Genomic DNA, 27,733 nt, shown 5'->3' on the forward strand with positions numbered 1-27,733 from the left:
AGAGTTACAGGCACAATAGTCTATTTAGTACAAATTAGTATTTCTCTTAACAGTATAACTCTCTCAAATAGTTTATTGACCTCATTTATTTGATTTCAATCGGCATTATGTACAAACAGCCACACTCACAATTCTTCTCAAGACACACCTCTTTATGTACACTTAATTTGATGTCTTGAGTTAATAGAGTTTTAAAGAAAATAACATTCTTAGTCTTTTTCATGAAACCATCTTTCCAGCAAAAAGAATGTACTGCTGGCCACACAACCTGTTCAGATGTTTTAGCTATTCTTTTATAGTCCATATGTTTTATATGATCTTTGCTACAAGGCAGATTTCACAGACTTTTCCTCTTAATTTTACTTTTTACTGTTAGAAATCAAGACACAATTTCCTCTTGGAATCCTCAAGTCCTAATTTTCAGGACCCTCTCTCTTCCTTTTCATTTTTCCTTTCAAGTTGGCAATTTCAGTAGGGCTTATTCCTTCTTCTTTTTCTTCAGGTATAGTTAACAGTAGACAACTCACATGACTAATATTGTTTTCCAACGTTCACACAAAATTATAAGGGATGTTACTGATGCCAAGTTATTGCACATTACAGTTTTATCACTGTTTTTCCACAGCACAATGTAGACCTCCATCCTTCCAGCTTTAAAAAAAAAAATTGCTCTTGCCATTTATTTCCCAACCATGATGTCAATGACACATAGATCTATATGAGGGTAGCACACACACAGATTCTGGCACCATTTTTCGCATCAACCGTGATTGTCAAGGTAATGCTGTGGTAACAAATAAAAACAAATCCTCTGTGGATTTTAGCAATAAAAGTGTGTTTCTCATTCACACAAGATGTTTAGCATGAATTCTAATTACTGTACTCCTTCTAGAGTATACATGGAAGGGGTACGTTTTTTTCAGGTTGAGCAAATAATTGTGATGGTTTCATTGGTTAAGAAGGAGGAGAGAGATGGTAAGAGGAAGAGAAAACATGGCAAAATATTCACCATCCCTTAAAGTTTGTACCATAAGTGACATGTCACTGCCATTCATATTTCTTTGGTCAAAACAAGACATAAGGCCAAACAGGGATAGAGAAGTGCAATCTCAAAGGTCAGGAAATGGATATTGGTAAAAACTGACATAGTCTACCACAAATATTCACCAATGGGGGGTTTGTAAATGAACTGTGGCAAATCCATGTAAAGAATATCAACTATTTTAAAAATAAGAATGATGATGTATTATATATATTGCAATGGAAAGACCTCCAAGACTAGTATGTATAAGATGCTACATTCTATGTGAAAAGAAGGGAGGAGATAAGAATATGTATTTTTATTTTCTTATATAATCATAAAGTCTGGAAGAATACGTAAGAAACTGGCTAGAGAAAGCGGGCTATTCACTCTTTTTTATTCTTGCATTTTGAAGCACACAAATGTATTTCCTCTTCCAGAAGTTCTATTAAAAGACAGCTGGGTTGTGAAGGAAAAAAAAATCTTTTTAAATTTAGAACTGATAGATAACACATGACTGACAACTAGATCAGAGAAAATGTCGACTCATGTAGAACACCTAGCCTGGTGAAAAGACAATGTTCAATGTACCTCTAACCATGTCATTTTTGTGTTTTTCACTCTAATATTTAGGTAACCTTTTTTAAGATAAAAGTTGCAAAGCCATTACCCATGTCACTATGTAGTGTTTAAAGATATCACTATTAAAGATTGTTTTTAAAAAACCACATTGATGATACTCCACTGTATTTTGTCCACTTTGCATTTCCCTGTGTTTTTGTTTGAGTGATGTAAGCAATATATTTAGGTGTATAGTTCTAGCTGGAAACTTACATTAGAATTCTCTTAAAAATCACACAGAAAACAGATCCAACACCTTAAAATATTTTGTTATGAAGGAAAACATTTGTAGTCAATAAGATAATCCCTGGTATTTTAGCATCCTATGAAAAACAATGTTTCATCCCTAAAACCATCTGTGTGAAACAATCTGAGATTGGTTTTGAACATCTGTTTTTAAGCCACTGTATATCAAAACTTCCAAAATGAGTACATTGTTTAATACATTATTCTCATATACATTCAGTACTTTTTTAATTACAAGAATTTTTATTTTCCAATACTAGATCCTGACCAAGGTAAGCAATTGTATCATAGTGCCCTTTCTCTAATGTACTTGATGGTTTAACTTTTGCTACTAAGTAGAAACTCCAAAATCATCCATTGACCATTTATCATCAAGTTTAGTGAAAACATTCTAAAACAATTTTTCATGCTGAGTTTCAATGTCCTAAATGAAATAAGTAGTAAAGTTTTTGTATTCTTCATGCTTAGTTTTTGAAAATGTCCCTAATCATGATGCCTTCATATTGTCATCAGCACTCGAGAAGTGTCATTATTCAAAGACTGCTAAACAATCTTGATAATTTTGAAGTTTTAAACAGATTTCTTATTATATTTAATATTTTATTACTTTAACCTCATCACATACCCTAAAAAGAGACTATTTTAGAATTTATATGAATCAACCATTTCAATCAAGGCTTTATACCTCAGTAGTGTTTACATTATCAGTATATGTAATGTGAGTTTAGTTAATGTAATCTGTAAAGTCACATGACTGGATGAAATAAAAAACAGTAACATATTGCTGTGAAAACTGCCCTTACATATAAAAAGACACTATTTTCCTTACCACATCTCAGGAGTGTCATTAGCACAGGAAAATCTCATCTGTGGATTAAGGGAGGAAACTGTTGTTAATCCATATATGAAATATAAAAGATTAATATTAAACTTTATTTTTAAAATAAATATTTTGCTTTTAGAGATATTTTTATACTGATTTTTATTTTTTCCATTATAGTTGGTTTATAGTGTTCTGTCAATTTCTACTGTACAGCAAAGTGACCCAGTCACACACACATATATGTTTTTTCTTACATTATCCTTCATCATGATCCATCCTAAGTGACTAGATAGAGTTCCCAAAGCTATACAGCAGGATCTCACTGCTTATCTTTTGCAAATGAAATAATTTGCATCTACTAACCCCAAATTTCCAGTCCATCTCACTCCTGGCCCTTCCCCCTTGGCAAGCACAAGTCTATTCTCCAAGTCCATGGGTTTCTTTGCTATGGAAAGGTTCATCTTTGCGATATATTACATATCAGATATAAATGATATCATAGGGTATTTGTCTTTCTGAATTACTCCACTTAGTATGAGAGTATCTAGTTCCATCCATGTTGCTGGAAAAGGCATTATTTTGTTCTTTTTATGGCTGAGTAGTATTCCACTGTGTATATATAATATATCTTCTTAATCTACTCATCTGTAGATGGACATTTACATTGTTTCCATGTCTTGGCTATTGTGAATGGTGCTGCAATGAACACTGGATGCATGTGTCTTTTTCAAGGAAAATTTTGTCCAGATATATGCCCAAGAGTGGGATTGCTGGGTCATATGGTAGTTCTATATTTAGTTTTCTGAGGTACCTCAGTTCTGTTTTCCATAGTGGTTGTACCAATTTACATTCCCACTGACAGTGCAGAAAGGTTCCTTTTCTCCACACTCTCTCCATCATTTGTTATTTGTTGTTAATGACAGCCATTCAGACAGGTGTGAGGTGGAACCTCAGAGCAGTTTTGAATTGCATTTCTTTAATAATGAGTGATGTTGATCATTTGTTCATGTGCTGTTGGCCATCTGTGTATCTTTGGAGAAATATCTATTTAGGTCATTTATCCATTTGTCAATTTGGTTTTTTTTTTGCTGTTGAGTTGTGTAAGTTGTTTGTATATTTTAGAGATTAAGCCTTTGTCGGTTACATTGTTTGAAACTATTTTCTCCCATTGTGTAGGTTGTCTTTTTGGGTTTTTTTTAAGGTTTCCTTTGCTGTGCAAAAGCTTGTCAATTTGATTAGGTCCCATTGGTTTATTTTTGCTTTTATTTCTGTTGCCTTGGGAAAACATTCGTAAGGTTGTTTTACCTGTGTTCTCTTCTAGGAGTTTTATGGTGTCTTGTCTTACATTTAAGGTCTTTAAACCATTTTGAATTTATTTTTGTGCCTGGTGTGAGGGTGTGTTCCATTTTCATTGATTTACATGCACCTGTCCAGTTTTCCCAATACCACTTGCTGAAAAGACTTTTTCACATTTTATATTCTTGCCTCCTTTGTCAAAGATTAATTGACTGTAGGTGTCTAGGTTAATTTCTGAGTTCTCTGTTCTGCTCCATTGGTCTGTATTTCTGTTTGGATACCAGTACCACAATGCATTGATCACTGTGGCTTTGTAATAGGGCATAAAGTCTGGGAGAGTTAGACTTCCTGCATGTTTTCTTGTTTTTTGTTTTTTCCTCAGGATTGCTTTGGCAATTCTGGGTCTTTTGTAGTTCCATATAAATTTTTGGATTGTTTGTTGTAGTTCTGTGAAAAATGTCAAGGATAATTTGATAGGGATTGCATTGAATCTGTAGATTGCTTTGGGTAGTATGGCCACTTTTACAATATTAATTCTTCCAAACCAGGAGCATGGAATATCTTTCCATTTCTTTGAATCCCCTTTAATTTCCATGCTTATGTTTTATAGTTGTCAGCATATAAATCTATCACCTCCTTGGTCAGGTTTATTCCCAGGTATTTAATTTTTGGGGGTGTGATTTTAAAAGGTATTGTATTTTGGTATTCATTTTCTAATATTTCATTGTTAGTATACAGAAATGCAATCAGGAGTTCCCGTCGTGGCATAGTGGTTAATGAATCCAATTAGGAAACATGAGGTTGCGGGTTTGGTCCCTGCCCTTGCTCAGTGGGTTGATGATCCCGCATTGCCTTTGAGCTTTGGTGTAGGTTGCAGACGCGGCTCAGATCCCGCATTGCTGTGGCTCTGGTAGGCTGGTGGCTATAGCTCCGATTCGACCCCTAGCCTGGGAACCTCCATATGCCACGGGAGCGGCCCAAGAAATAGCAAAAAGACAATAAATAAATAAATAAATAAATAAATAAGAAGAAAAAAAAAGAAACACAATTTCTGAATGTTAATCTATCCTGCTACTTGGCTGAATTCATTGATCAGTTTGAATAGTTTTTGTGTGTAGTTCTAAGGGTTTTCTATTTATAGTACCATATCACCTCCATAGACAATTTTACCTCTTCTCTTCCAATTTGGATAGTCTTTTATTTCTTTTGTTTGTCTGATTGCTGTGGCTAGGACTTCCAGTATTATATTGAATAAATGTGGTGAGAGTGTACATCCTTGTCTTTTCCAGATTTTAGTGGGAAGGCTTTCAAATTTTCTCCATTGAGTATAATATTTCCTGTTGGTTTGCTATAAATGGCTTTTATTCTGTTAAGGTATGTTCCCTCTACATCCACTTTGGTAAGAGTTTTTATCATGAATGGATGTTGGACTTTGGCAAATGCTTTTTTTGCATCTATTGAGATGATCATGTGGTTTTTGACTTTTCTTTTGTTATGTGGAGTATGACGCTGATTGATTTGGATATGTTGAACCATCCTTGTAAACCTGGGATGAATCCCACTTGATCATGGCGTATGATCTTTTTTAAATATTGTTGGATTCAGTTGGCTAGAATTTTGTTGAGAATTTTTATGTCTATATTAATCAAAGATACTGACTGGTCTATAGTTTTTTTTTTTTTTTAGTGGTATCTTTGTCTCGTTTTGGTATTAGGGTGATGGTGGCATCATAAAATCTTTGGGAGTGTTCCTTCTTCCTTTTTTGGAAAAGTTTGAGGAAGATGGATATAAGTTCCTGTTTGTATGTTTGGTAAAACTTCCCTGTGAAGCCATCTGGTCCTGGACTTTGTTTGTAGGGAGTATTTTATTACATATTCAATTTAATTTCTAGTGATCAGTCTGTTCAGTTGATCTAGTTCTTCTTGATTCAGTTTTGGCAGACTGTATGTCTCCAGAAAGTTGTTCATTTCTTCTAGGTTGTCAACTTTGTTGGCATACATTCATTTATAATATACTCTTAAGATTTCTCCTTTTTCGTTTCTTATTTTGTTTATTTGGGTTTTTTCTCACCTCTTTTTGGTGAGTCTGGCCAGAAGTCTGTCAATTTTGTTTACCTTTTCAAAGAATCAGCTCTTGGTTCTATTGGTTTTTTTCTATTGCTATTTGGATCTCTATTTTATTGATTTCCTCTCTGATCTTTGTGATTTCCTCCCTTCTGCTGACTTTAGGTGTTGTTTGTTCTTCTTTTTATAATTCATTTAGGTGGTGGGTTAAGTTGTCAATATGAGATTTTTCTTCTTTTTTGAGGAAGGCCTATATCTTATGAATTTCCCTCTAAGCACTGCTTTGCAGCATCCCATAGATTTTGAATGGTTGTGTCTTATCATTTGTCTCAAAGTAATTTTTAATTTGCATTTTGATTTCCTCATTGACCCATGGTTGAGTAGTATATTGTTTAGTCTCCATGAAGTTAGTTTTTTCTCATTTCTTTTCCTGTGGTTGATTTCTAGTTTCATGTCATTGTGCTCAGAGGAGACACTTGAAATAATTTCTATACTCTTAAAATTTACTGAGATTATATCTGTGCACCAGTATGTGGTCAGTCCTTGAGAATGTATATTTTTGATATTTTTGGATGTAATACCTCAAAAATGTCAATTAAGTCTAACTTTTCTACTGTGGCATTTAGGATCTCTGTTGCCTTATTGATTGATTTTCTGTCCAGAGGATCTGTCCATTGATGTGAGTGGAGTGTTAAAGTCTCCTATTATTGTATTCCAATCAATTTCTCCTTTTATGTCTGCTAGTATTTGTTGTATGTATCTGGATGCTCCTTTATTAGGGGCATATATATCAATGATTGTGATAGCCTGTTCTTGAATGGATCATTTTACCATTAAATAGTGTCCTTTTTTGTCTTTCTTTATGGCCTTTGTATTAATGTCTATTTTGTCTGATATGAGTATTGCTACTCCTGCTTTCCTTTCTTGTCCATTGGCATGATATGTCTTTTCCCATCCCCTCACTTTGAATCCATATGTGTCCTTTGTGCTAAGGTGAGTCTCTTATAGACAGAATATTGTACACTTTTGTTTTTTTATCCAATATGCCACTCTGTGTCTTTCAATTGGAACATTCAGTCCATTGACATTATAGGTAAATTATTGCTAGATATGTATTTGTTATCATTTTAAACCTTGTTTTCCAGTTGATTCTATGTTTCTTCTTTGTTCCAGTCTTTGTTTAGTTGGATGATATCCTTTTATTTTATGTTTGTGTAATTTTCTTTTTAGTTTAGTTTTAGTAAATGTAATATTTGGTTTTGATATGTGGTGGCCCTGTTTTTCAAGTATTTTGATCTCTTCCTATATGTTTTCTTTAGCCTAATAGTCATATAGGCTCAAACACATTGTTAAAAAAAAAAAGTTTAGATTTTCTCCCCCCCCATTTTATGATTTTGAAGTCCTTTTTTAACATCTTCATGTTTGTCCTTTTGATGTTCCTTGTGTTTATTGTCACTTTTACAACAGGTATTTTTTTTCCTTTTAGATCTGTCTACTGGCTTATTAAGTGATTGCTTTCTAATTGTGATATCCTCCATCCTATCTCTTCTTTTTTATTTAAAGAAGCACTTTGAGTAATTTTTTTAGAATGGGTATAGTATTGCTATACTCTTCTAGCTTCTGTTTGTTGGAGAAATTCTTTGTCCTTATTTATTATTTACTTATTTTTGTCTTTTAGGGCTGCACCTGTGACATATGGAAGTTCCCAGGCAAGGGGTCAAATCAGAGCTGTAGTCACTGGCCTGTGCCACAGCCATAGCAGATCCCTAATCCGTGTCTGCAACCAATACCACAGCTCATGGCAACACCAGATCGTTAACCCAGTGAGCAAAGCCAGGGATGAAACCTGCATCCTCATGGATGCTAGTCAGATTCGTTTCTGCTGAACCATGAGGGAAACTCCTCTCCTTCTATTTTAAATGATATTCTTGCTAGGCAGAGTATTTATGCTGAAGATTTTTCCCTTTTAGAATTTTGAATATATCTTCCACTTTCTTCTACCCTATAGTGTTTCTGTAGAGAAATCAACTAACAGCCTTATGGGGGTTCTTTTATAATTAACATTTTGTGTTTCTCTTGCTGCCTTTAGAATCCTCTCTTTAACTTTTGGCATTTTTATTGCAATATGTCTTGGTGTGGGCCTGTTTGGGTTCAACTTGTTTGGGGCTGCCTGTACTTCCTGTATCTTGATATATTTTTCCTTTAGATTTGGAAAGTTTTAGCCATAATTTTTCCAAATATATTTTCAATCCCTGTTTTTTTTTTTTTTTTTTCTCCTTTTGGAATTCCTTTTATGGGTAGATTGCCTCACTTTATATTATCCTATAGATCTCTTATACTGCTTTCACATTATTTAATTTGGTTCTCTGTCTTCTGTCCTGATTGGGTGATTTCCATTATTCTATCTTCCACATCACTAATTCGCTTCTCTGCATCATTCATTCTGCTCTTTAGTGCCTTTAACTCAGTTTGTGTTAAATGAGCAAATGGAGATTCTAATTTTTCTTGGCTCCTCATATTTTCTACTTCCTTTCTAAAGTAATCTGCATTACTATTTATATCCACTCTTAATCCCTTCATATATCCACTCTTAATTCCTTCAGTATTTTCACTTCTCCCTTTTGAACTCTGTATCTATTAGACTGCAAAAGTCTACTTCATTATTTGCTCCTTCAGATGAATTCTCCTGTTGACCTGGGAATGGTTCCTGAATGTTTCTACATTTCACTTATATTTTTTTTTCTGTGAGTTTAGGTAAAACAACTACTATACTTTTGGAGGGCTATTTCTATGTATAACCACCCCTTTTTATTTTGTGGTGGGTTACGATTTATTTTTGGCTTGGGGGTTTGGATATTTGCTGCCTCTTTCTTTGGTGTGAGCAGGCTACTATCCTCCTGAGTATGTTTCCACGGAGAAGGAAGCAATGGCTGGGGCTAGTAGTCAATGCCTGGTTGCTGGGCTCCTAACAGTAGCAAGGACCTGCAGGAAGGTGGCGCAGGCTACTCCTGTCCCTCTTAGCCCATGCAGGAGGTGCTGCACAGGTTGCTCCTAGTTACAGGGTATTGCAAAGTGACAGTGATCAGTGATGTGTGGATGCTGCCTGGAGCATTTGTCTGTGGCAGCAGCAGGGTGGGTGTGTTCCCAGGGGAGTGACAGCAACAGCGGGTGGTGCTCAGTTGCAGTGGCCTCTTTTTTTGCTAACCTCTGAGGTGACAGGGGCCATAGGTAATGGAGCCTATTCACAGACACTAGTGGTCATGGGCCATGCCCCCCTCAGTTTCTGAGATGACTGCTGTGGTTTGTCCCCACCATCTGTAGATCACACAGAAGTACTCAGCTATCCATAACCCACACAAGAGGCACCAGGTCTCGCATAGCCCAAGCAAGTGGCCTCTCACCACCCGTATCCTATTGTAGAGGTGCCCCACCCTCTGAAAGTCTGTGCATGCACAGAGAAAGAGATTCCTTTGGTGGTCTACCCCTCTTCTCACCCTCCCAACAATGGTGCCTTGCTTCTTTGGTGGGCCAAGACTTCCTCCTGGGTTCCCTCGGCTGTGGTTTTCCACTCCCCAGTACATGGCACACTGCTCCCCAGTCCCTCAGGCTGTTTCCACACAGCCAACCCTAGTCCTCTACCTGGAGCTGACCTCCACAGCTTGAGTCTCAGTGTCCAGCCCCTGCCTGAACATCTCAGGCTGTGCTGTTTGGGGTGGTGAAGCAGATAGTCTGTGCAGCTCTCACTCTGCTTTGCCATCCTCAGTCCAGCAGTTATGCTTTTCTCCACCACTTTGAGGTCCCTGCATGTTGGCTGATTTCCCTGTTGGCTAGGTGGCTTCTCAGGATGTGGGTTCCTTTTCTCTTTAACAGCTCCTTCTTAGGAATGCTAGTCGTGTCCCGATTCATTTTCTCTCTTTTTTTTGTTATGTGGAGGGTTTCTTGCCCTTTTTGGAGGTTTAAGTTCTTCTGCCACCATTCAGTAGATTTTCTGTGTGAATCATTCTACATTTTTTTTTTTGATGCATTTGTGGGAGAAGGTGAGCATGATATCTTACTCCTCCACCATCTTCATCCTTCCCCTTTAAAATAAGTATAAATTTTGCCTCCCTTTTTAATAACTTTATTAGTGTCTACTAACTCTGCTAGTCCTTAGCCCTGATATCAGAGTTATGAGTATTATTAGGGAATCTACTATACTAGAAGGTCAGTTATATCTTGTAAGAATCTGAATTTACTGAGGGTTAAGTAATTGTTAAAAATATTTGCATAACCCCTGATACTTTTCTATGAATCTCTCCAATACAAATTCCATTCATTTATAAACATATTACCTATATGTTTATTGAACATAAAAATAGAATAGCCAACATTTCATTATCAAAGTAATTCTCATCACTATCCAAGGATAGTCTGAAACATTTTCATATAAAAACAAAAAAATCACCTGCACACCATATCTGAGATTTCACATGGAGTAAATGTCCTATGTGATGAAATTAGATCTCTTCTCATAGAGCATGTTTCAAGGACAGTCAATCTTTGCCCATGCTCTGTATCTGTGTATCCGAGGTTCCCTCTCTGCTGATGGTGTAGCACTATAGTATTTACTATTGAGAAAAAAGTGGCATAGGAGTGAATCCACATAGTTGAAACACATGCTGTTCTAGGGAAAAGTGGATATATTTTTCCATAACACTAACTCCATCATATTATTGAGTTCAGCTTGCAATGAACTTTATAAAAATGAAATCCAAATTATAAGTAATCTCCTATAAGCTTATTCTGTTCAATATCGTTTAAGGTATATATATCATATATAGGTATGTGTCATATATAGCTCTAGGTTATTTTCACTGCTTTTAATTATACAATTGAGTGACTATAACCATAATAATCAACTTTTTTGCCTTTTTTTTTTTTTTTTTTTTTTTTTTTTTAGGGCTGCACTCACGGCATATGGAAGTTCCCAGGCTAGGGGTCTAATTGGAGCTACAGCTGTTGGCCTATACCATAGCCACAGCAATGCCAGATCCAAGCCACATCTGTGACCTACACCACAGCTGACTGCAATGCTGGATCCTTAACACACTGAGTGACGCCAGGGATTGAACCTGCAACCTCATGGTTCCTAGTCAAATTCATTTCTGCTACGCCATGACAGGAACTCCAACAATTATTTTTGTTGGCCATTTACTTTTCTCCACCTGTTTTTTCCCCCACCTATAACGATACTGCTAAGAACATTCTTTTCCATATGCCCTAGTACAAATGAGTGATTTTTCTCCATGGGAAGTTGTAATTGCTGCATATACACATCTTCCAGTTTACTAGCTTACCCTTATATTTTTCAGTACTCCTATCAGCATTTTATGAGTTTGCATCACACTATATTGCCAAAACACTTGCTATTTTTCAGATTTTAATTTTTGCTAACCTAGATGATTTGAAATATGATCTCACAGAGTGATGGTATCTAATTAATAAGCTTTTTATATGCTAAAAAAAACCTTAAAAGGCATTATTTAGTACTGGAAAAATTGGTGGGTGTTGTCAGAATAGTGTATTTAAAAAGTGAATTTTCCAAAATAAATAATTAACCTTAAAAAATGTCTTTACCATTATTATGTGCTTTCCTCTTATAGTGACACAACTGAATGATGCTCTAGGGGTGCCTGGGACTCACTAGGTTGTTTATCCTTGTACTGCATGGTCTCTGGTTACCTGAACAATTTTTCCTCCTCTCTGGATAGCATTTGCTCAGGTTTCTCCCTCTCCTTGTTTCGTCACACTTATTTCTTGTGTTGCCAGCATCCTCTTAGTGGTGGTTTCCAAACAGCAGTGGGCTGGGAAACAAAATAACTAATCTTAACTTTAAAAATTTGGCCCTGAGTTATTGGGTGGGCTTTCTCCTTTTACTCCTCTTTTTGTTCTGCAGAGTGTGTCAGTTTATATTATGCTGGTTTTATCAGACAAGCTCTATGGAAACTATTTTAGTTGCCTAGAAATATTTTTTCCATCTTTTTTCAGAGTTTAAAGTTTTACTGAAAGTATAACTGATTTACAAGGTCGTGATGAATTTTGCTGTACAATAAAGTGATTTGGTTAATCCCTAGAAATGTGAACCTGTTTGTGACTCAGCTCTGGATAAATGCTTAAAAAAATTAATGTGTTAAAAAATGTTTTCATGTCTGATAAAACACAATTATAATAGTATTCTTTAAGTGTTCCTTTTTATTCAGAAGCCAAAAACTTTATTTACTTTCACATGCATGCGAAGGTATCAATGAGTATTTTTGGGGTTTTTTTTGCATTTATCACATGCCTATTTTTATTTTCTGAAAAGGTTAAGTACTTAATCAGAAAATAATTTTGTTATATCTATTCTATGCATGAAAGAGAAATTATTTAAGAAGGAGTCATTGACGTCTTAGCATAAAGTAGCAGAGAACTTGACAGAGCTCTAAGTTCAGACTTTCATCTTCCTGTTACAGTCTTGCAACCCTAGTGAGTACGTGAGACTTAGTGACAAAAAGAAATGACTACCTACTTAGCAATTGCTCTCATAGCCAGATACATGAGTGCCTGATTTCTCCCTGCCCTAAATTTATCATTAAATGTGCCTAAGTAGACTTATCAGAATCCTCAAAGAACTCTGCTCAGGGAATAGACTATGTGTAAAATAAGTTGATTTATTAATCAATACATCAATGACTAGCATCAATCCAAAGATAGTTATCTACCATGTTGCCTATTTAATTTATGAATTTTCTCTAACAATTTTTGAGTTCTACAAAGATTTATTCAACTTTAATTCCCAGGCCCACCTGTCCTGGTAAATATAAGAGGCAACACATTTTAATCATACAGTAAGAAACATCTAACAAAAACAAGTTATGATACATAAAACAATATGTTGCATCATATCCTCCTTTGGATAACAATAAATCCTCACTTATGTCAATCAAAATATAAATGCTTCAGTTTCTCTCAAGAATGTAAATGAAACATCCTAGGGGATTATGAAGCAAGGAAACTGCATAAAGCTTTTCTTAAGCATGTTGAATAATAAAAATAAAGTTGTTTAATTTCAAGTGCATTGTATATTACTTAAGTACACATTAATACAACTTATTTTTCAAATATCTTTAAAAATATTTTTGGGGGAAATGAAAATTCATTATCTACTTATGCAAGTGGTAAATGATAGATTTTCTATCCAGATGAGTCTAATATTTATAGAAATGAGTTTTCTATACAAGCATTTCTTTCTCTGCTTCCAGAAGAATAACATTTCTTGAAGTTTGGAATTTAAAATTGGAAAATAAACTCTCACAAGCCAAGTGATTCCTTTACTTATATTCTGGGTTTAAAAGGTAAAAGCTCTGTTTTAGCCCAAAAAGATTGTCTTTTCTCATATGCTTCTTGGGCATATTATTGTAATTTGAAAAGAGATTCTTAAAATAGAGGCAATAAAACTGTTTCTGCTTGCATGCTGTGAAATTCTCCCCACAAGGCTTTAAATTGAACTTGCTCAACAGGCAGAGAGAACCGCCTTCTTTCTTCAAAGACATAAGAGGATTTGTTCAGTAAAAGGAAAAGGTCTAACAGCATTCTCTGAAAGGGACACATTGAATGCGCCTGTGATTGCCGCTCCCATCAACTCTCCTCCTCTATCATCAGAACACGCCAGAGAAGCAAAATGTGTGCAACTGACAAGGGAGAGTCAGTTAAAGCACAAGCTAACCTAACTGCCTACAAAAAAAAAAAAAAAAAAAAAAAAAAAAAAAAAAAAACTTAAAAAGATAAGATGATTTGATTTGTACATTTTGTAGTCTGAAAGACTAAAAGAACCAGTCCTTAGCATATCAATTGATTCCTCAGTCGGCTACACCTAAGACTGTAAATAAATTATATTCTCCTTGATACAACAATGTTGAATACGTGCTTAGACTTTGATGCTAGGCTGGGGAGGAGGGAAGAGGTCATAAAAAGATAGAGAAATACTCTATTTTTCTATTTTCTGTTACTCATCTGTTTTATAACAATAATGCATTACTTTTAGTTAGTCCTTCAATAACAGCTGAAATGATTTTGGCAAGAAACACATAAAAATTCTCAACAGACTTCCAAATTATAAGCCTTTTACTTATTTGAAAAACACTCCACTAAAAGACAGTATAGTTAGAATTTTTAGACTTTCAGATCTGAGGGTAACTGGAAAGATCAATTAGTTCAAACTGAGTATTTTTTTTTCTATCTCCCTACAATACACAATGTGATGGTGTTTTTGTACAACAGGCCTGATAAATAGATTGATTTCTTTCTGCTACATAAAAACAACACAGGGAGAACTTGACAGTGTGCAACTCTTAAGAGGGCCCTCACCAGAACCCAACTATGCTGACAACCTGATCTGAGTTCTAGTCTCCAGAACTTGAAGAAGTAACGTCTGTTTATAAGATCCTAAGTGTATAGTATTTTTTTATAGACGTCAAAACTAAGGCACTATTTGACCCGCTCCAGAAATACCTTGCTTGCACTCCGCAATGTGAAAAGATGGTTGTGAATACATAAGGGAACAAAAGTACATTGAAGAATTTAAGTAAATTATTAGACAGGACAATCTGAACAGGAGGTGCCTATAGAAGAAGTTGATAAAAGGCACCACAATAATGCTTTGAATTACTCCAAAATATACAACTAACCCTCAGAAAACTGTTTTTAATTAGACAAAAACCATTAAAAATATGAAAGACATTCTTAGGCCTCACATAGAGGAAGGAGGGTGCAGTCTTTTCTTTTTTTTTTAAATAGTTGATTTACAATGTTCGGTCAATTTCTGATGTAGAGCAAAGTGACCCAGTCATCACATACACACACACACACACACACACACACACACACACACACACACATTCTTTTTCTATTATCCTACATCATGTTCCATTAGAAGTGATCAAGTTGCATATAGTTCCATCTGCTATAAAACGGGATCTCACTGCTTATCCACTCCAAATGCAATAGTTTGCATCTACTAACCCCAAACTCCCACTCCCACTCCCTCCTCCTCCTCCCCAAGAACAAGTCTGTTCTCCATGTCCTTGAATTTGTTTTCTGTTTTGTATACAGGTTCATTTGTACCATATATTAGATTCTGCATATAAGTGATAGAATATGGTATTTCTCATTCTCTTCCTGACTTAGTTCACTTAGTATGAGAATCTTTAGTTCCATCCATCTTGCTGCAAATGGTATTATTTTGATCTTTTCTTATGGCTGAGTAGTATTCCACTGTGTATATACACCACATCTTCTTAATCCATTCATCTGCTGATGGACATTTAGGTTGTTTCCATGTCTTGGCTTTTGTGAATAGTGCTGCAATGAACAAAGGGGTGCATGTATCTTTTTGAATGAAAATTCTGTCCATATATATGTGAGTGGGATTAGCTAGATCATATGGTAGTTCTAGATTTAATTTTATGAGGTAACTCCACACTGTTTTCCATAGTGGTTGTACCAATTGACTTTCCTAACAGTTTAGGAAGTTTCCCATTTCTCCACACGCATTCCAGCATCTGCTATTTTGTAAACATATGAATGATGGCCATTCTGACTAGTGTGAGGTGGTACCTCATTGTAGTCCTGATTTGCCTTTCTCTAATAATTAGTGATGTTGAACATTTTTTCATATGCCTTTTGGTCATCCATATGTCTTTCTTAGAGAAATGTCTGTTTATGTCTTCTCCCCATTTTTCAATTGGGTTGTTGGGTTGTTTGTATATTTTGGAGATTAAGTCCTTGTTGGTTGCATCATTTGCAACAATACTCTCCCATTCCATAGGATTATCTTTTTTTTATGGCTTCCTTTGTTCTGCTAAACTTGTAAGTTGGATTAGTTCCCATTGGTTTATTTTTGTTTTTACTTCTATTGCCTTGGGAGACCTAAGAAAACACTTGTACACTTGAACTCAGAGAGTATTTTGCTCATGTTTTCTTCTAGGAGCTTTAGAGTGTCCTTTGTTTAAGTCTTTAAGCATTTTTGTTTTGTTCTATCTTTTTAGGACCATACTTACAGCATATGGAGTTCCTAGGCTAGGGGTCAAATCAGAATTACAGCTGCTGGCCTACACCACAGTCACAGCAAGGCAGAATCTGAGGTACATCTGCAACCCCCACCATAGCTCATAGCAATGCTGGATCCTTAACCCACTGAGGGAGGCCAGGGATTGAACCACATGCTCATGGATACTATTCAGGTTTGTTACCACTGAGCCATGATGGGAATTCTGTCTTTAAGCATTTTTCAGTTTATTTTTGTACATAGTGTGAGGGTATGTTCTAGGTTCATTGATTTACATGCACCTGTCCAGTTTTCCCAGGACCATTTATTGAAAAGACTGTCTTTTTTCCCCCATTTTATATTCTTAACGCCTTTGTCAAAGATTAATTGACCATAGGTGTCTGGGGTTTATTTCTGCATTCTCTCCTCTATTCCATTGGTCTGTATGTTTATTTTCATATCCGTACCACACTGTTGATTACTGTAGCTTTGTAATGTTGTCTGAAGTCTGGGAGAGTTATGCCTCCTGCTTGGTTTTTTTTTTTCCCCTCAGGGTTACTTTGATAATTCTGGGTCTTTTATGTTTCCATATCAATTTTTGAATTGTTTTTTCTAGTTCTGTGAAAACCATCACAGGTACTTTGATAGGGATTGCATTAAATCTATAGATCGCTTTGGGTAGTATGGCCACTTTTACAATATTAATTCTTCCAAACCAGGGGCATGGAATATTTTTCCATTTCTTGAAATTATTCTTTAATTTCCTTGATTAATGTTTTACAGTTCTCAGGATCTAGGTCTTTCACCTTCTGGGTCAGGTTTTATCTTATGTATTTAATTTTGGGGGGTGTGATTTTAAGAGATACTGCATTTTTATATTCCTTTTCTAATGTTTTATTGTTAGTATACAGAAATTCAACCAATTTCCAAATGTTAATCTTGTATCCTGCCACTTTGCTGAATTTATTGCTCAGTTCAAGTATTTTTTGTATGGAGTACTTAGGGTTTTCTCTATATAATATCAAGTCATCTGCATACAGTGAAAATTTTACCTCTTCTCCTCCACTTTGGGTAATTTTTTTCTTTTGTTTGTCTGACTGCTGTGGCTAGAACTTCCAGTACTGTGTTGAATAAAAGTAGTGAGAGTGGGCATCCTTGTCTTGTTCCAGACGTTAGCAGGAAGGCTTTTGGCTATTCTCCATTGAGTATTATATTTGCTGTGGGTTTGCCATAAATGACTTTTATTCTGTTAAGGTATGTTCCCTCTATACCCACTTTGGTAAGAGTTTTGATCATGAATGGATGTTGGACTTTGTCAAATGCTTTTTCTGCATCTATGGAGTTGGTCAGGTGGTTTTTGACATTTGTTACTGTGGTGTTTGATGTTGATTGATTTGAATATGTTGAACCCCTTGTGAACTTGGGATGAATCCCACTTGGTCATGTTATTTGATCTTTTTATTTGTTATTAGATTTTCTTGGCTACAATTTTGTTGAGAATTTTCACATCTATATTCATCAAAGATGTTGGCCTATCATTTTCTTTTTTGGTAGTATCTTTGGTTTTGGTATTAGGGTGATAGTGGCTTCATAGAATATCTTTGGGATTATTCCCTCCTCTTCAACCTTTGGGGAAGTTTAAGAAGAATGGATATAGGTTCTTCGTATGTTTGATAGAATTTGCCTCTGAACCTATCTGGTCCTGGACATTTGTTTATAGGGAGTGTTTTTATTACTTATTCAATTTCATGTCTAGTGATTCAATTTCATGTCTAGTGATTGGTCTTTTCTGATAATATATTTTTTATTGATTCAGTGTGGCTGGGCTATATGTCTCTAGAAAGATGTCCATTTCTTCTAGGTTGTCAAATTTGTTGGCTCATAATTCTTCATAGTATTTTCTTCTTTTGTATTTCCATATATAGTATCTACTGAGAATTCTGTTTCATTTCTAATTTTGTTGATTTGTGTTCTTTCTCTACTCTTCTGGCCAGATGTTTGATAATTTTGTTTTCCTTTTCAAAGACCAGCTCTTGGCTTTATTGATTTTTTTTTCCTATTGTTTTTTGGATCTCTATTTTATTGATTTCCTCTCTGATCTTTATGATGTCTTTCCTTCTGCTGACTTTAGGTTTTGTTTGTTATTTTTTAAATTCATTTAGGTAATGGAATTAGTTGTTGATTTGAGATTTTTCTTCTTTTTTTGAGGAAAAATAGCTAGGCCTATCTATGAACTTCCCTCTAAGAACTGCTTTTGTGGCACCTCATAGATTTTGAATGGTTGTGTTTTCATTATCATTTGCCTTGAGGTATTTTTTTAATTTCCATTTTGATTTTCTGTTGACCCAGTGGTTTTTTAGTAGCATGTTGTCTAGTCTCATATAGTCAGTTTATTCTCATTTATTCTCCTGTGGCTCTTTTCCCGTTTGATGTCATTGTGGTCAGAGCAGATGCTTGATACAATTTATATACTTTTAAATTTGTTGAGGTTAGTTTTGTGCCCCAGCATGTGGTCAATTGTACACTTGAAAGGAATGTATATTCTGGAGTTTTCTCTTTTTTGGATGTGATGTCCTGAAAATATTGTCTAACTTTTCTATTGTGTCATTTAGGGTCTCTGTTGCCTTCTTGATATTCTCTTGAAAGGATCTATATCCATTGATGTGAGGGGGTGTTAAAATCACCTATTATTGTGTTCCCATCAATTTCTTCTTTTATGTGTGTTAATATTTGTTGTATGTGTATATGGGTGCTCTTATAATAGGGCCATATGTATTGATAAGTGTAATATCCTCTTCTTGAAATGATCCTTTTATCATTAAATAGGAGAGTTCAGTTTTAAATAGAGAAAGGCAGGTTGAGCTCTGACTTGGTCATCAAAAGTGGTGATGTCAGACCATTGTGTAGTTCAACCTGCTTCTCCCCATCCCCTTGTAACCAAATAAGACAGAGTCTCACCTCACTGCTAATACTGCACACTTCTAGCTTCCCACACTGAAGCTTTTGCATTGCCTCTGGTACTCTTCACCCCAAGATACATGCTGACAGTGCTGCTAGCTCATACTTGCTTGCTACCCAGCATGGCTGCTGTATTCTCAGGTAATCTTGTTTCCCCAATGGCTGCTTGAAAGGGTCAGATAACAACAACATCACATTAAAATGTTAATGTCCTTTTTGGATGAATTTTAACCAGTAATGGATGGGAAGCAGGAAGAAGCCAGATAACCTCTTTTCTCTTCCCTAGCAGAAACATCATCCTGTAACCAGCTGTCCTTTCCAATAAAACTGTCAGCACTGTAGTACACCACTTTCTCTTTCTCAGCCCTGCTTGCCTTTTATCCTCAAATTTGTTTTTGTAATATTGCACCCCACCCACTCACACGTATTCAATAAAATTGGTATGTATGTCTTGTCATGTTCTCCTTCTAGGAAACCTAAATAATTGAAAAGGGGATTGTTAGGAAGAATAGAAATAGCCCCTTTTTTGCAGCTATTTCAACTATGTACAGATAAAAAAAAAAGATGGAGTTGCAAAATAGAACAAGTAAGCAATTATGCAAGCAGGAAAATAAAACAAAGAATAGCCACCCCCACCTCCCCAAGTGGTAAACTCAACATTTGAGGCAAGAGAAAATATATTAGTTAAGTTGCTTTACTTTGGGCCAGAGCTTGATAGTATAAGTTGCCACACTTTAAAGTAAATTCACTAAGATTTAAAAAGGTGGTCCATATTTCTAAGACTTTTGTGTATTATGCATGTTTTGGGAGTAATTAACTGTCAAGCAAATAAGATCTGGTGATGATTTTCAGTTATCTTGCATGAACTTGAGAAAATTAATGAGAAAAGAAAGATATAAACTTTAAAAAATAATTGAATGGTCTGAACTCTCTTCTAAATAACATTGCATTATGATATAACAATATTGGTTGGGGGGCTCTGGGTGTGGTGATTGTAAAAGCTATTTCTAACTACTTCGAATTTAAAGTAGTCACTACTACCCATGACATGCTTACAAGTGAACCAGGATGTCCAGGTTGCTTATTATATATACCCAAGTAGGATATAGATTTCAGCCTCATTTTCTTTCCTTATCACTTTTTATACAAAGTCCTCACTAGGAGGCTTTAAAGCAGGCTTATGTATTTTCTGTGCAAACATATATGATAATCTTGGCCTTGAAATACCAAAGATAAAAATAGAGATAGTTTCTTAAAGTCACACACATAAAGAACCAGCCCATTCCCAACAGCAAGTAAATCCACTAGGCAGAGTTACTTTCGTAGAGAACTCTGTAAGAAAACACAAACTGCCTTACGTAAATGCAAGGCCAACATTTACGATTGCTTTGCAAGTTGAAACATACCTCTGAGACCTCATTCCAGCTTTGTTGCAGGCCAGTGACTAGTTGGAAGATATCTGACACAGTGTGATCACTGAATACACCTGAATAGTCCAGAAGAAGAAATAGTCACACAACAGCTAGAAATCATCTGTTCCTCTCACTGTGGAGCAATGGCAGAAGCACAAAAATTTGAAAAATACAGCAAGTGCATCATGGAAGTCACTAATATCATCAGAAGTAGTAGGTGACAGCAAACCTCATTGTCATCACCAAAATATTTTGGTGGAGACTCATAATAAAATGCAATAATATGTAATTTTTTTCAAAAAGAAATGATCTTGGCTTTGCTTTGAAGCCTAGATTTGGCTGAATCTATACATAATATGCATTAAGAGTGAGAATCAACAAAATCTCAACTTCTTTGGATTGTTGTTATAAAAATTAAAAATTCAGGATTTTTTAAAATCCTTTGAGAAGACTGTAAGAGCACCACCTCCCATTCCTAGAAGAATAATGGGCTATGAGATTATGTATGAGGATTGGGAAGCTAGCCTTACTCAAATATGATACACTATTTAAGATTTATTACTCTTGAATAAGCAATCTTTTCTCTAAAATGCAAGTGGCCCAATAGTATTAAATGTATGATAGTTATTAAAAATTCATGTGAATTCAATGAATTAAATGCTTTCCATCCCAATGTTCATTGCAGCACTAATTTGCAGTAGACAAGACATGGAAGCAACCTTGACAGAGGTTGGAAGCCCATCGATAGAGTAACAGATAAAGATGATGCATGGCCCAAAAATACAGTGGAATGTTATTTAGCCATAAAAAGAAGGCCATTTGCAGCAACATAGATAGACCTAGAAATTGTCATACTGAAGTAAGAGAGAAATATTAAATGATATCACTTATATGTTTAATAAAAATAACAAAATGAACTTATTTATAACAAAGATACAAACTCACAGATTGCAAAACTAATCTTATGGTTACCGCAGATGAAACCACTATAAGGAGTACCATACTAGTGTATAAAATACGTGATTAACAAGAGCCTACTGTATAGCACAGGAAAATCTACTCAATAGTTCTTAATAATGTACTATGGGAAAAAAAAGAATGGATAAGTTTATACATAAAACTGATTTACTCTTCATGTGTACAGCAAAGAATACAACATTGTGAGTCAACTATACTCTAATAAAATTAAAAATAAGTAATACTTATGTTCACACTGAAAAAAAAAAAAGGCTTTCCCTAAGGATAACTCCTTCTAAAATACAAGGAGATTTGATTGAGCTAAGAAGAGGAAAGGGTGGCTAGGCTGGATAACCAGGCCAGAGAAAGGCTAGAATACTGGAGGCTACTTGGGAATATGAATGGAAGAAAAAAGTAGGTCCCTCAAAGTATTATATACATCTGACTTGTCCTACTACCTTTTTTTTTTACCAGTAGGAACTTTAAGCTACCTTGAAAACCTATCACTAGCAAGACTGTAAATAAAACAGAAATTTTATGCCATCTAAGAACAAACCAAAATTAGCAGAGGAGGTATAAAGCAGTGACCTCAAATTAACCGTATTTTTTCTTAGCCTCACTGCATCCTTCTTCTGTTTATTTCTATCTCATCTATTCCCTTGGTACTCAAAGTTTGGTCTCCAAACCAGTAGCACTCACATCCCCTTGGGAGTTTATTAGAAAGTCAAAATCTTGAGTCCTTCCTCAGATGTTAAATTCTGCATTTTAAAAAAATTCCCAGCTGGCTTATAAATAAGGTTTCTTCTCAAATTTTATTTATATATTTAAACTTTCTCCATTCTTATTTGATTTTTTTCCCCCTTCTCACCTATTTCTTGGATCTCTTCAACACATTATATCATGTGTTACTCTAACAGCAAAACAAAGATATTTAAGAAAGGAAAATTGCAAACCACTTACTTTCATGGACATAAATGTGAAAAATGTCAAGAAATCAAATCTAGCAAACTATAAGAATTATACATCATGATCAATTGAGATTTATTCAAGAGTATAAGTGTGGTTCAACATTTAAAAAAGTAGTCAGGAGTTCCTGTTGTGGCTCAGCAGTTAACAACCCCAACTAGCATCCATGAGGATGCAGGTTCAATCCCTAGCCTTGCTCAGTGGGTTAAGGATCTGGCATTGCCATGAACTGTGGCGTAGGTTGCAGATGTGGCTCGGATCATGCTTTGCTTTGGCTCTGGCATAGGCTAGCAGCTAGATGTAGCTCTGATTCTACCCCTAGCCTGGGAACCTCCATATGCTGCTGGTGTGACCCTAAAAAGACAAAAAATAAATAAAAAAGCAATCAATGTAATTCACCACATCAACAGACTAAAGAATAAAAATCACTTATAGATGTGATCAAAACATCTATCTTACAAGGCCAGCATCCATTCATGACAAAAACAAAAAATCACAAAAATAGGAATAGAAGGGAACCAGTTCAACATGTTAAAGACCGTCATGAAATACCTACAGCTAACATGATACTTAATGGTTAGAAACTAGATACTTTCCTTGTAGGACTAGAAACAAGGCCTGGATATCCTCTCTCATCAATCCTGTTCAACATTGTACTGAAAGTCTAAGCTAGTACATACAGTAAAAAAATATATGCACAATTATAAAAATTAAAAAGAAAAAATAAAATAAAAAGAAAGAAATAAAATGGTCTTTATTTGGAGATAGTATATTTATCTAGGTAGGAAACTCCAAAGAGCTGAAAAAAGAATGGAAGTGAGTATAGCAAGGTCATAAAATACGACTAATATGCAAAAAAGAAAAGCAATTGCTTTCCTACATACCAGCAATGAACAAATAGAATCTAACATTTAAAAACCAGTACTATTTGCAATGGATTAGTTAGATGTATATTATATATCTGTGGAAGACTACAAAAAATTGATGACAAAGTTAGGAGATAGCCCAAGTTTACTTATTGGCATAATCAATACTGCTAATATACCAGATTTTCTAAATTTGATCTACAGATTTTTCAGTGCAATGGCAATCAAAATTCCAGTAAACAATAAACTATTTTATAGCTATCAATAATCAAAACATGTATATGGATTTCAGTTTAAGATAGTAAAATAGGAAGATCCAGAACTCACTTCCTTCAATGGACATACTGAATCTACAGCTACATATGACTCTTAAAAAACAAAAGGATGGCTGCATGACAACTACACATTGGACAAAGAAGAAAATTACATCAAAGTAAACAGAAGAGGTTGGGACACTATCTTATCATAAACTGCAAACCTGGCACAGCAAACCACTACTGGGAGGGAACTCAAAATATGGAGCTTTTCTCTGAGGAGGTATAAATTTCAACTGCATATCAGAGATCCCAACTTGTAAGATATAAACTTGAAATACCAGTCCTCAAAACATAAAACTTGTCAAACCAACAGAGTTCAGGTCCTCAGACCCACAGGATTGAAGAACTCCAAGAAACTGCGCTGAAAGGATTCACATGCTAAGAGTCACTTGCCTCACAGCCCAGTTAAGCGGCAGCCAATCATTCCCAGGTTTAAAGCAAAGGAGGGGGAATTCCCATTGTGGCTCAGTGGAAATGAATCCAACTAGTATCCATGAGGATGTGGGTTTGATCCCTGGCCTCACTCAGTGGATTAAGGATCTGGTGTTGCCATGAGCTATGGCATAGGTAGCAGATCCCACATTGCTGTGGCTGTGGCATAGACCAGCAGCTACAGCTCCAATTTGACCCCTAGCCTGAGAACTTTCATATGCCACAGTTGTGGCCCTTAATACAGTAAAGGAGGTTCACTTGCCTATATCAAATCATCAGCCTGAGAGTCAGGCATTTAATTTAAACACACAAATCTAGGAGCCTGCTGGAACAATTTCTAGATACAGAGACTGGTGGGCATCATCTTTGTGGTCTCCTTTGCTGCACTCCCAAGTACCATTACCTTCTGAACAGGAGCTTTTACACATTTCTGGTGACCAAATTTTTACAGCTGCTACCAAGGGACACCTGTACATTTCCTGGTTTTAGCAGCCAATGGGGCTTATGTTCGTGAGTCCCACAGAACTGTAACCAATGAAGACAACATTCTTAAATAGCTACAGCTCCCAGAACACAGTAAGAGACAAGAGACCCAGGAGATGGTCAATCTGTATAGGAAGCCTATTAGCTAACTGTCATGACTGAGGCTTGAGAGGCAGGCTTCTAATTAAATAAACATATAGAGCTCATTGTAATTCTTTGAGAGACTTTGAGAGAAGGCACTATCTTTGTGATCACCCTCTGCCATGTCTCAGAGTACCAGAGTTTCCTGGAAAGGTGATTTATAAGCTTCTTATGCCTTGATTTTAATGTCTGGTGTTCCAGATTCTGGGGCTGTTGTTCAGGAGACGCCCCATGATCAGCTGGTTCTGTTGGCCAAGGAGAATCATTCCTAGATCCCATAGGATTGTGGTAATGAGAGGGATGGTTCAACCCCAGGGCATTGCACAGACAATAGACCAAGGCACATCTCCCCAAGTTTTCTGTGAAGGAGGACTCTGCTTATCTTGGAGCTTTAGCCTAAGGGGCAGGTAGAGAAAAAGGCAGAAATCTTATTTGAAGAAATAACGGCCAAAACCTTCCAAAATCTCAGAAAGGAAACAGACATCCAGATCCAGGAATTCCAGAGAATCCCAAATAAGAGCAACCCAAAGAGACACACACCAAGACACATTATAATTAAAATATTAAAAATTATATAGAAGGAGTAAATATTAAAAGCAGTGAGAGAAAAACAACTTTTACATACAAAAGAAACCCCATAGGACTATCAGCAGATTTTTTAGCACAAACTTCATGCAGGTCAAAAGGATGTGGCATGATATATTCAAAGTGCTAAAGAGAAAACAACTTCCAAACAAAATACCTTTCCTGGCAAAAATATATATTAGAACAGAGAAATAGAGTTTTCTAGACAAGTAAACACTAAAAGAATCCACTACCACTAAACTAGCCTTACAAGAAATGGTAGGTGTGTTTCTTGAGGCTGAAAAGAATGTTAATTAGTAAAAAGAACATATATGACAAGTGCACAGCTAACATGATACTAAGTAATAAAAAGAAAGCTTTTCCTCTACCATCAGGATCAAGACAACATTCTATTAGAATTCTTAGCCAGAGAAGTTAGGCAAGAAAAAGAAGTAAAAGGCAGGCAAACTGGAAAGGAAATAGTAAAAGTGTCACTATTTTCAGGTAGTATATGTAGAAAAGGCTCAAGACCACACTGAAAAACTGCTAGAACTAAGAAACAAATTCATTAAAGTTATAGGATACAAAATCAATATGCAAAAATCTGCTGCATTTTTTTACAATAATAATAAACTGTCAGAGACATTTAAAAAATTCAATGTATAATCACATCAAAAAGAGTAAAATACCTAGGAATAAACTTAACAAAGGAGGTTAAAGACCTGTATACTGAAACTATGAGATACTGATGAAAGAAACTGAAGAAGACACACAAGTAAATGGGAAAATATTCTGTGCTGATGAGCTGGAAGAATATTGTTAAAATGTCCACATTACCCGACACAATATACAGATTCAATGTAATCCCTTTCAAAATTCCAATGGCATTTTTCACAGAAACAGAACAAACAAAATTTGGATGGAACCACAATAACGAGAAAGAACGAAGCTTGATGTATCATTCTCTGATTTCAAATTATGCCACAAAACTATAGTAATCAAAAAAAATCTAGTATTGTTACAAAAACAAGCACAGATCAGTGGAAAATATATATGTGTTAATTTATTTCTATACTCTATATTATCAATTAATTTACAACAAAGAAGCAAAAAATACATGATAGGGAGATAGCCTCTTCAGTAAACAATGTTAGGAAAACTGTACAGCCACATGAAAAAGATGACACTGGACCACATTTTATACCATTATTAAAGACTTTAAACCCATAAAACTCCTAGAAGAAAAAATAAGCAGTAATTTCCTTAAGTCTTGATGATGATTTTTTTAAATCTTGCACCAAAAGGAGCAGAAACAAAAATAAGCAAATGGGACTACATAAAACTAAAAAGCTTCTACACAGCAAAGAAAACCAACAAATGAAAAGGCAGCTTATGGAATAGGAGAAAATATTTGTAAGTCATATACCTACTAAGGGCTTAACACCTAAAATATATAAAGAATTCATACAACTCAAAAAACTTCAAAGGGAAACTGGGTAGAATATCTGAATAGAATTTTTTTTTCCAAAGAAGACATAGATATGGCCACCAGATACATGCAAAGATGCTTGACATCCTTCATCATTAGGGAAATGAAAATCAAACCCCAAAGAGATACTACCTCACATCTCTTAGAACGGTTTTCATCAAAAAGATAAGATATAACAAGGGTTTGAGAGAATGTGAACTAAGGGGAACCCTCATGCATTGTTGATATGATTGCAAATTGGTGCAGTCACTATGGAAAAGAGTATGCAGTTTCCTCAAAAATTTTAAAAATAGAATTATCATATATATGATCCATGAATTCCACTTCTGAGTATTTATGCAAAGAAAGTAAAAGCACTAACTTGAAAAGCTATTTGGATCCCCATGCCTTTGCAATGTTATTTACAATAGCCAATATATGGAAACAATCTAAGTGTCCATCAGTGAATGAATGAATGAAGTAACTGCATGTGTGTGAAATTACTTAACCATACAAAAAATAAAATCCTGCCATTCGTGATTACATAAACGGAACTTGAGAGCATTATAAGTGAAATAAGTCAGAAAGATAAAGACAAATTCCATAATGACTTTTAAGTGGAATCTAAAAATAAATTAATTTTTAAAAAAGGCATAGATAACCAAGAACAGATTGGTGGTTGCCAGAGGTAGGGGGTAAGGGATAGAAGAGATGAGTTAATTGCTTTTGTTTGTTCATTTTTTAGTTTAAATAAGTTGAAACCTTTAAATGTTATTATGGAAAGACATAAAATACTAAAGAAAAGAGGGTGAATGACTTTCCCTATACAATTTTTGAAGGCTTACTAGAAACCTATGATAATCAAGTTAACATGTTACTGGCTAAAGATATATAGATGTATGGAACAGAATACCAATTTTAGAAATAGATCCACACAAATATAATCAGCTGGTTTTGACAAAGGTGCAAAACCAATTAAACAAAGAATAGTCTTTCAAAAAACTGAACATTCATATGCAAAATAAGAACATGGACC

At 35.3% G+C, this 27,733-nt stretch overlaps 1 protein-coding gene across 3 annotated transcripts in view; it reads right to left on the bottom strand.

The window, feature by feature from the left end:
- Positions 1-27,733, bottom strand: part of LOC106504949 (uncharacterized) — a 631,734-nt gene that overhangs the window by 17,132 nt on the left and 586,869 nt on the right. For all 3 annotated transcript variants that reach the window (XM_084977000.1, XM_084977002.1, XM_084977001.1), the window contains 2 exons: positions 20,498-20,577; positions 2,718-2,755 (listed from right to left, as the gene is read on the bottom strand). In XM_084977000.1, coding sequence (XP_084833126.1) covers positions 2,718-2,755; positions 20,498-20,577 — 118 coding nt within the window. The remainder of the gene's footprint in view (positions 1-2,717; positions 2,756-20,497; positions 20,578-27,733) is intronic.

The sequence above is a fragment of the Sus scrofa genome, chromosome 9 (genome assembly GCF_054392235.1).
Source record: "Sus scrofa isolate SSC_HxYL_T2T_F1_AM1 chromosome 9, Sscrofa_HxYL_maternal_Yorkshire_Landrace_v2.0, whole genome shotgun sequence".
NCBI lineage: Eukaryota > Metazoa > Chordata > Mammalia > Artiodactyla > Suidae > Sus > Sus scrofa.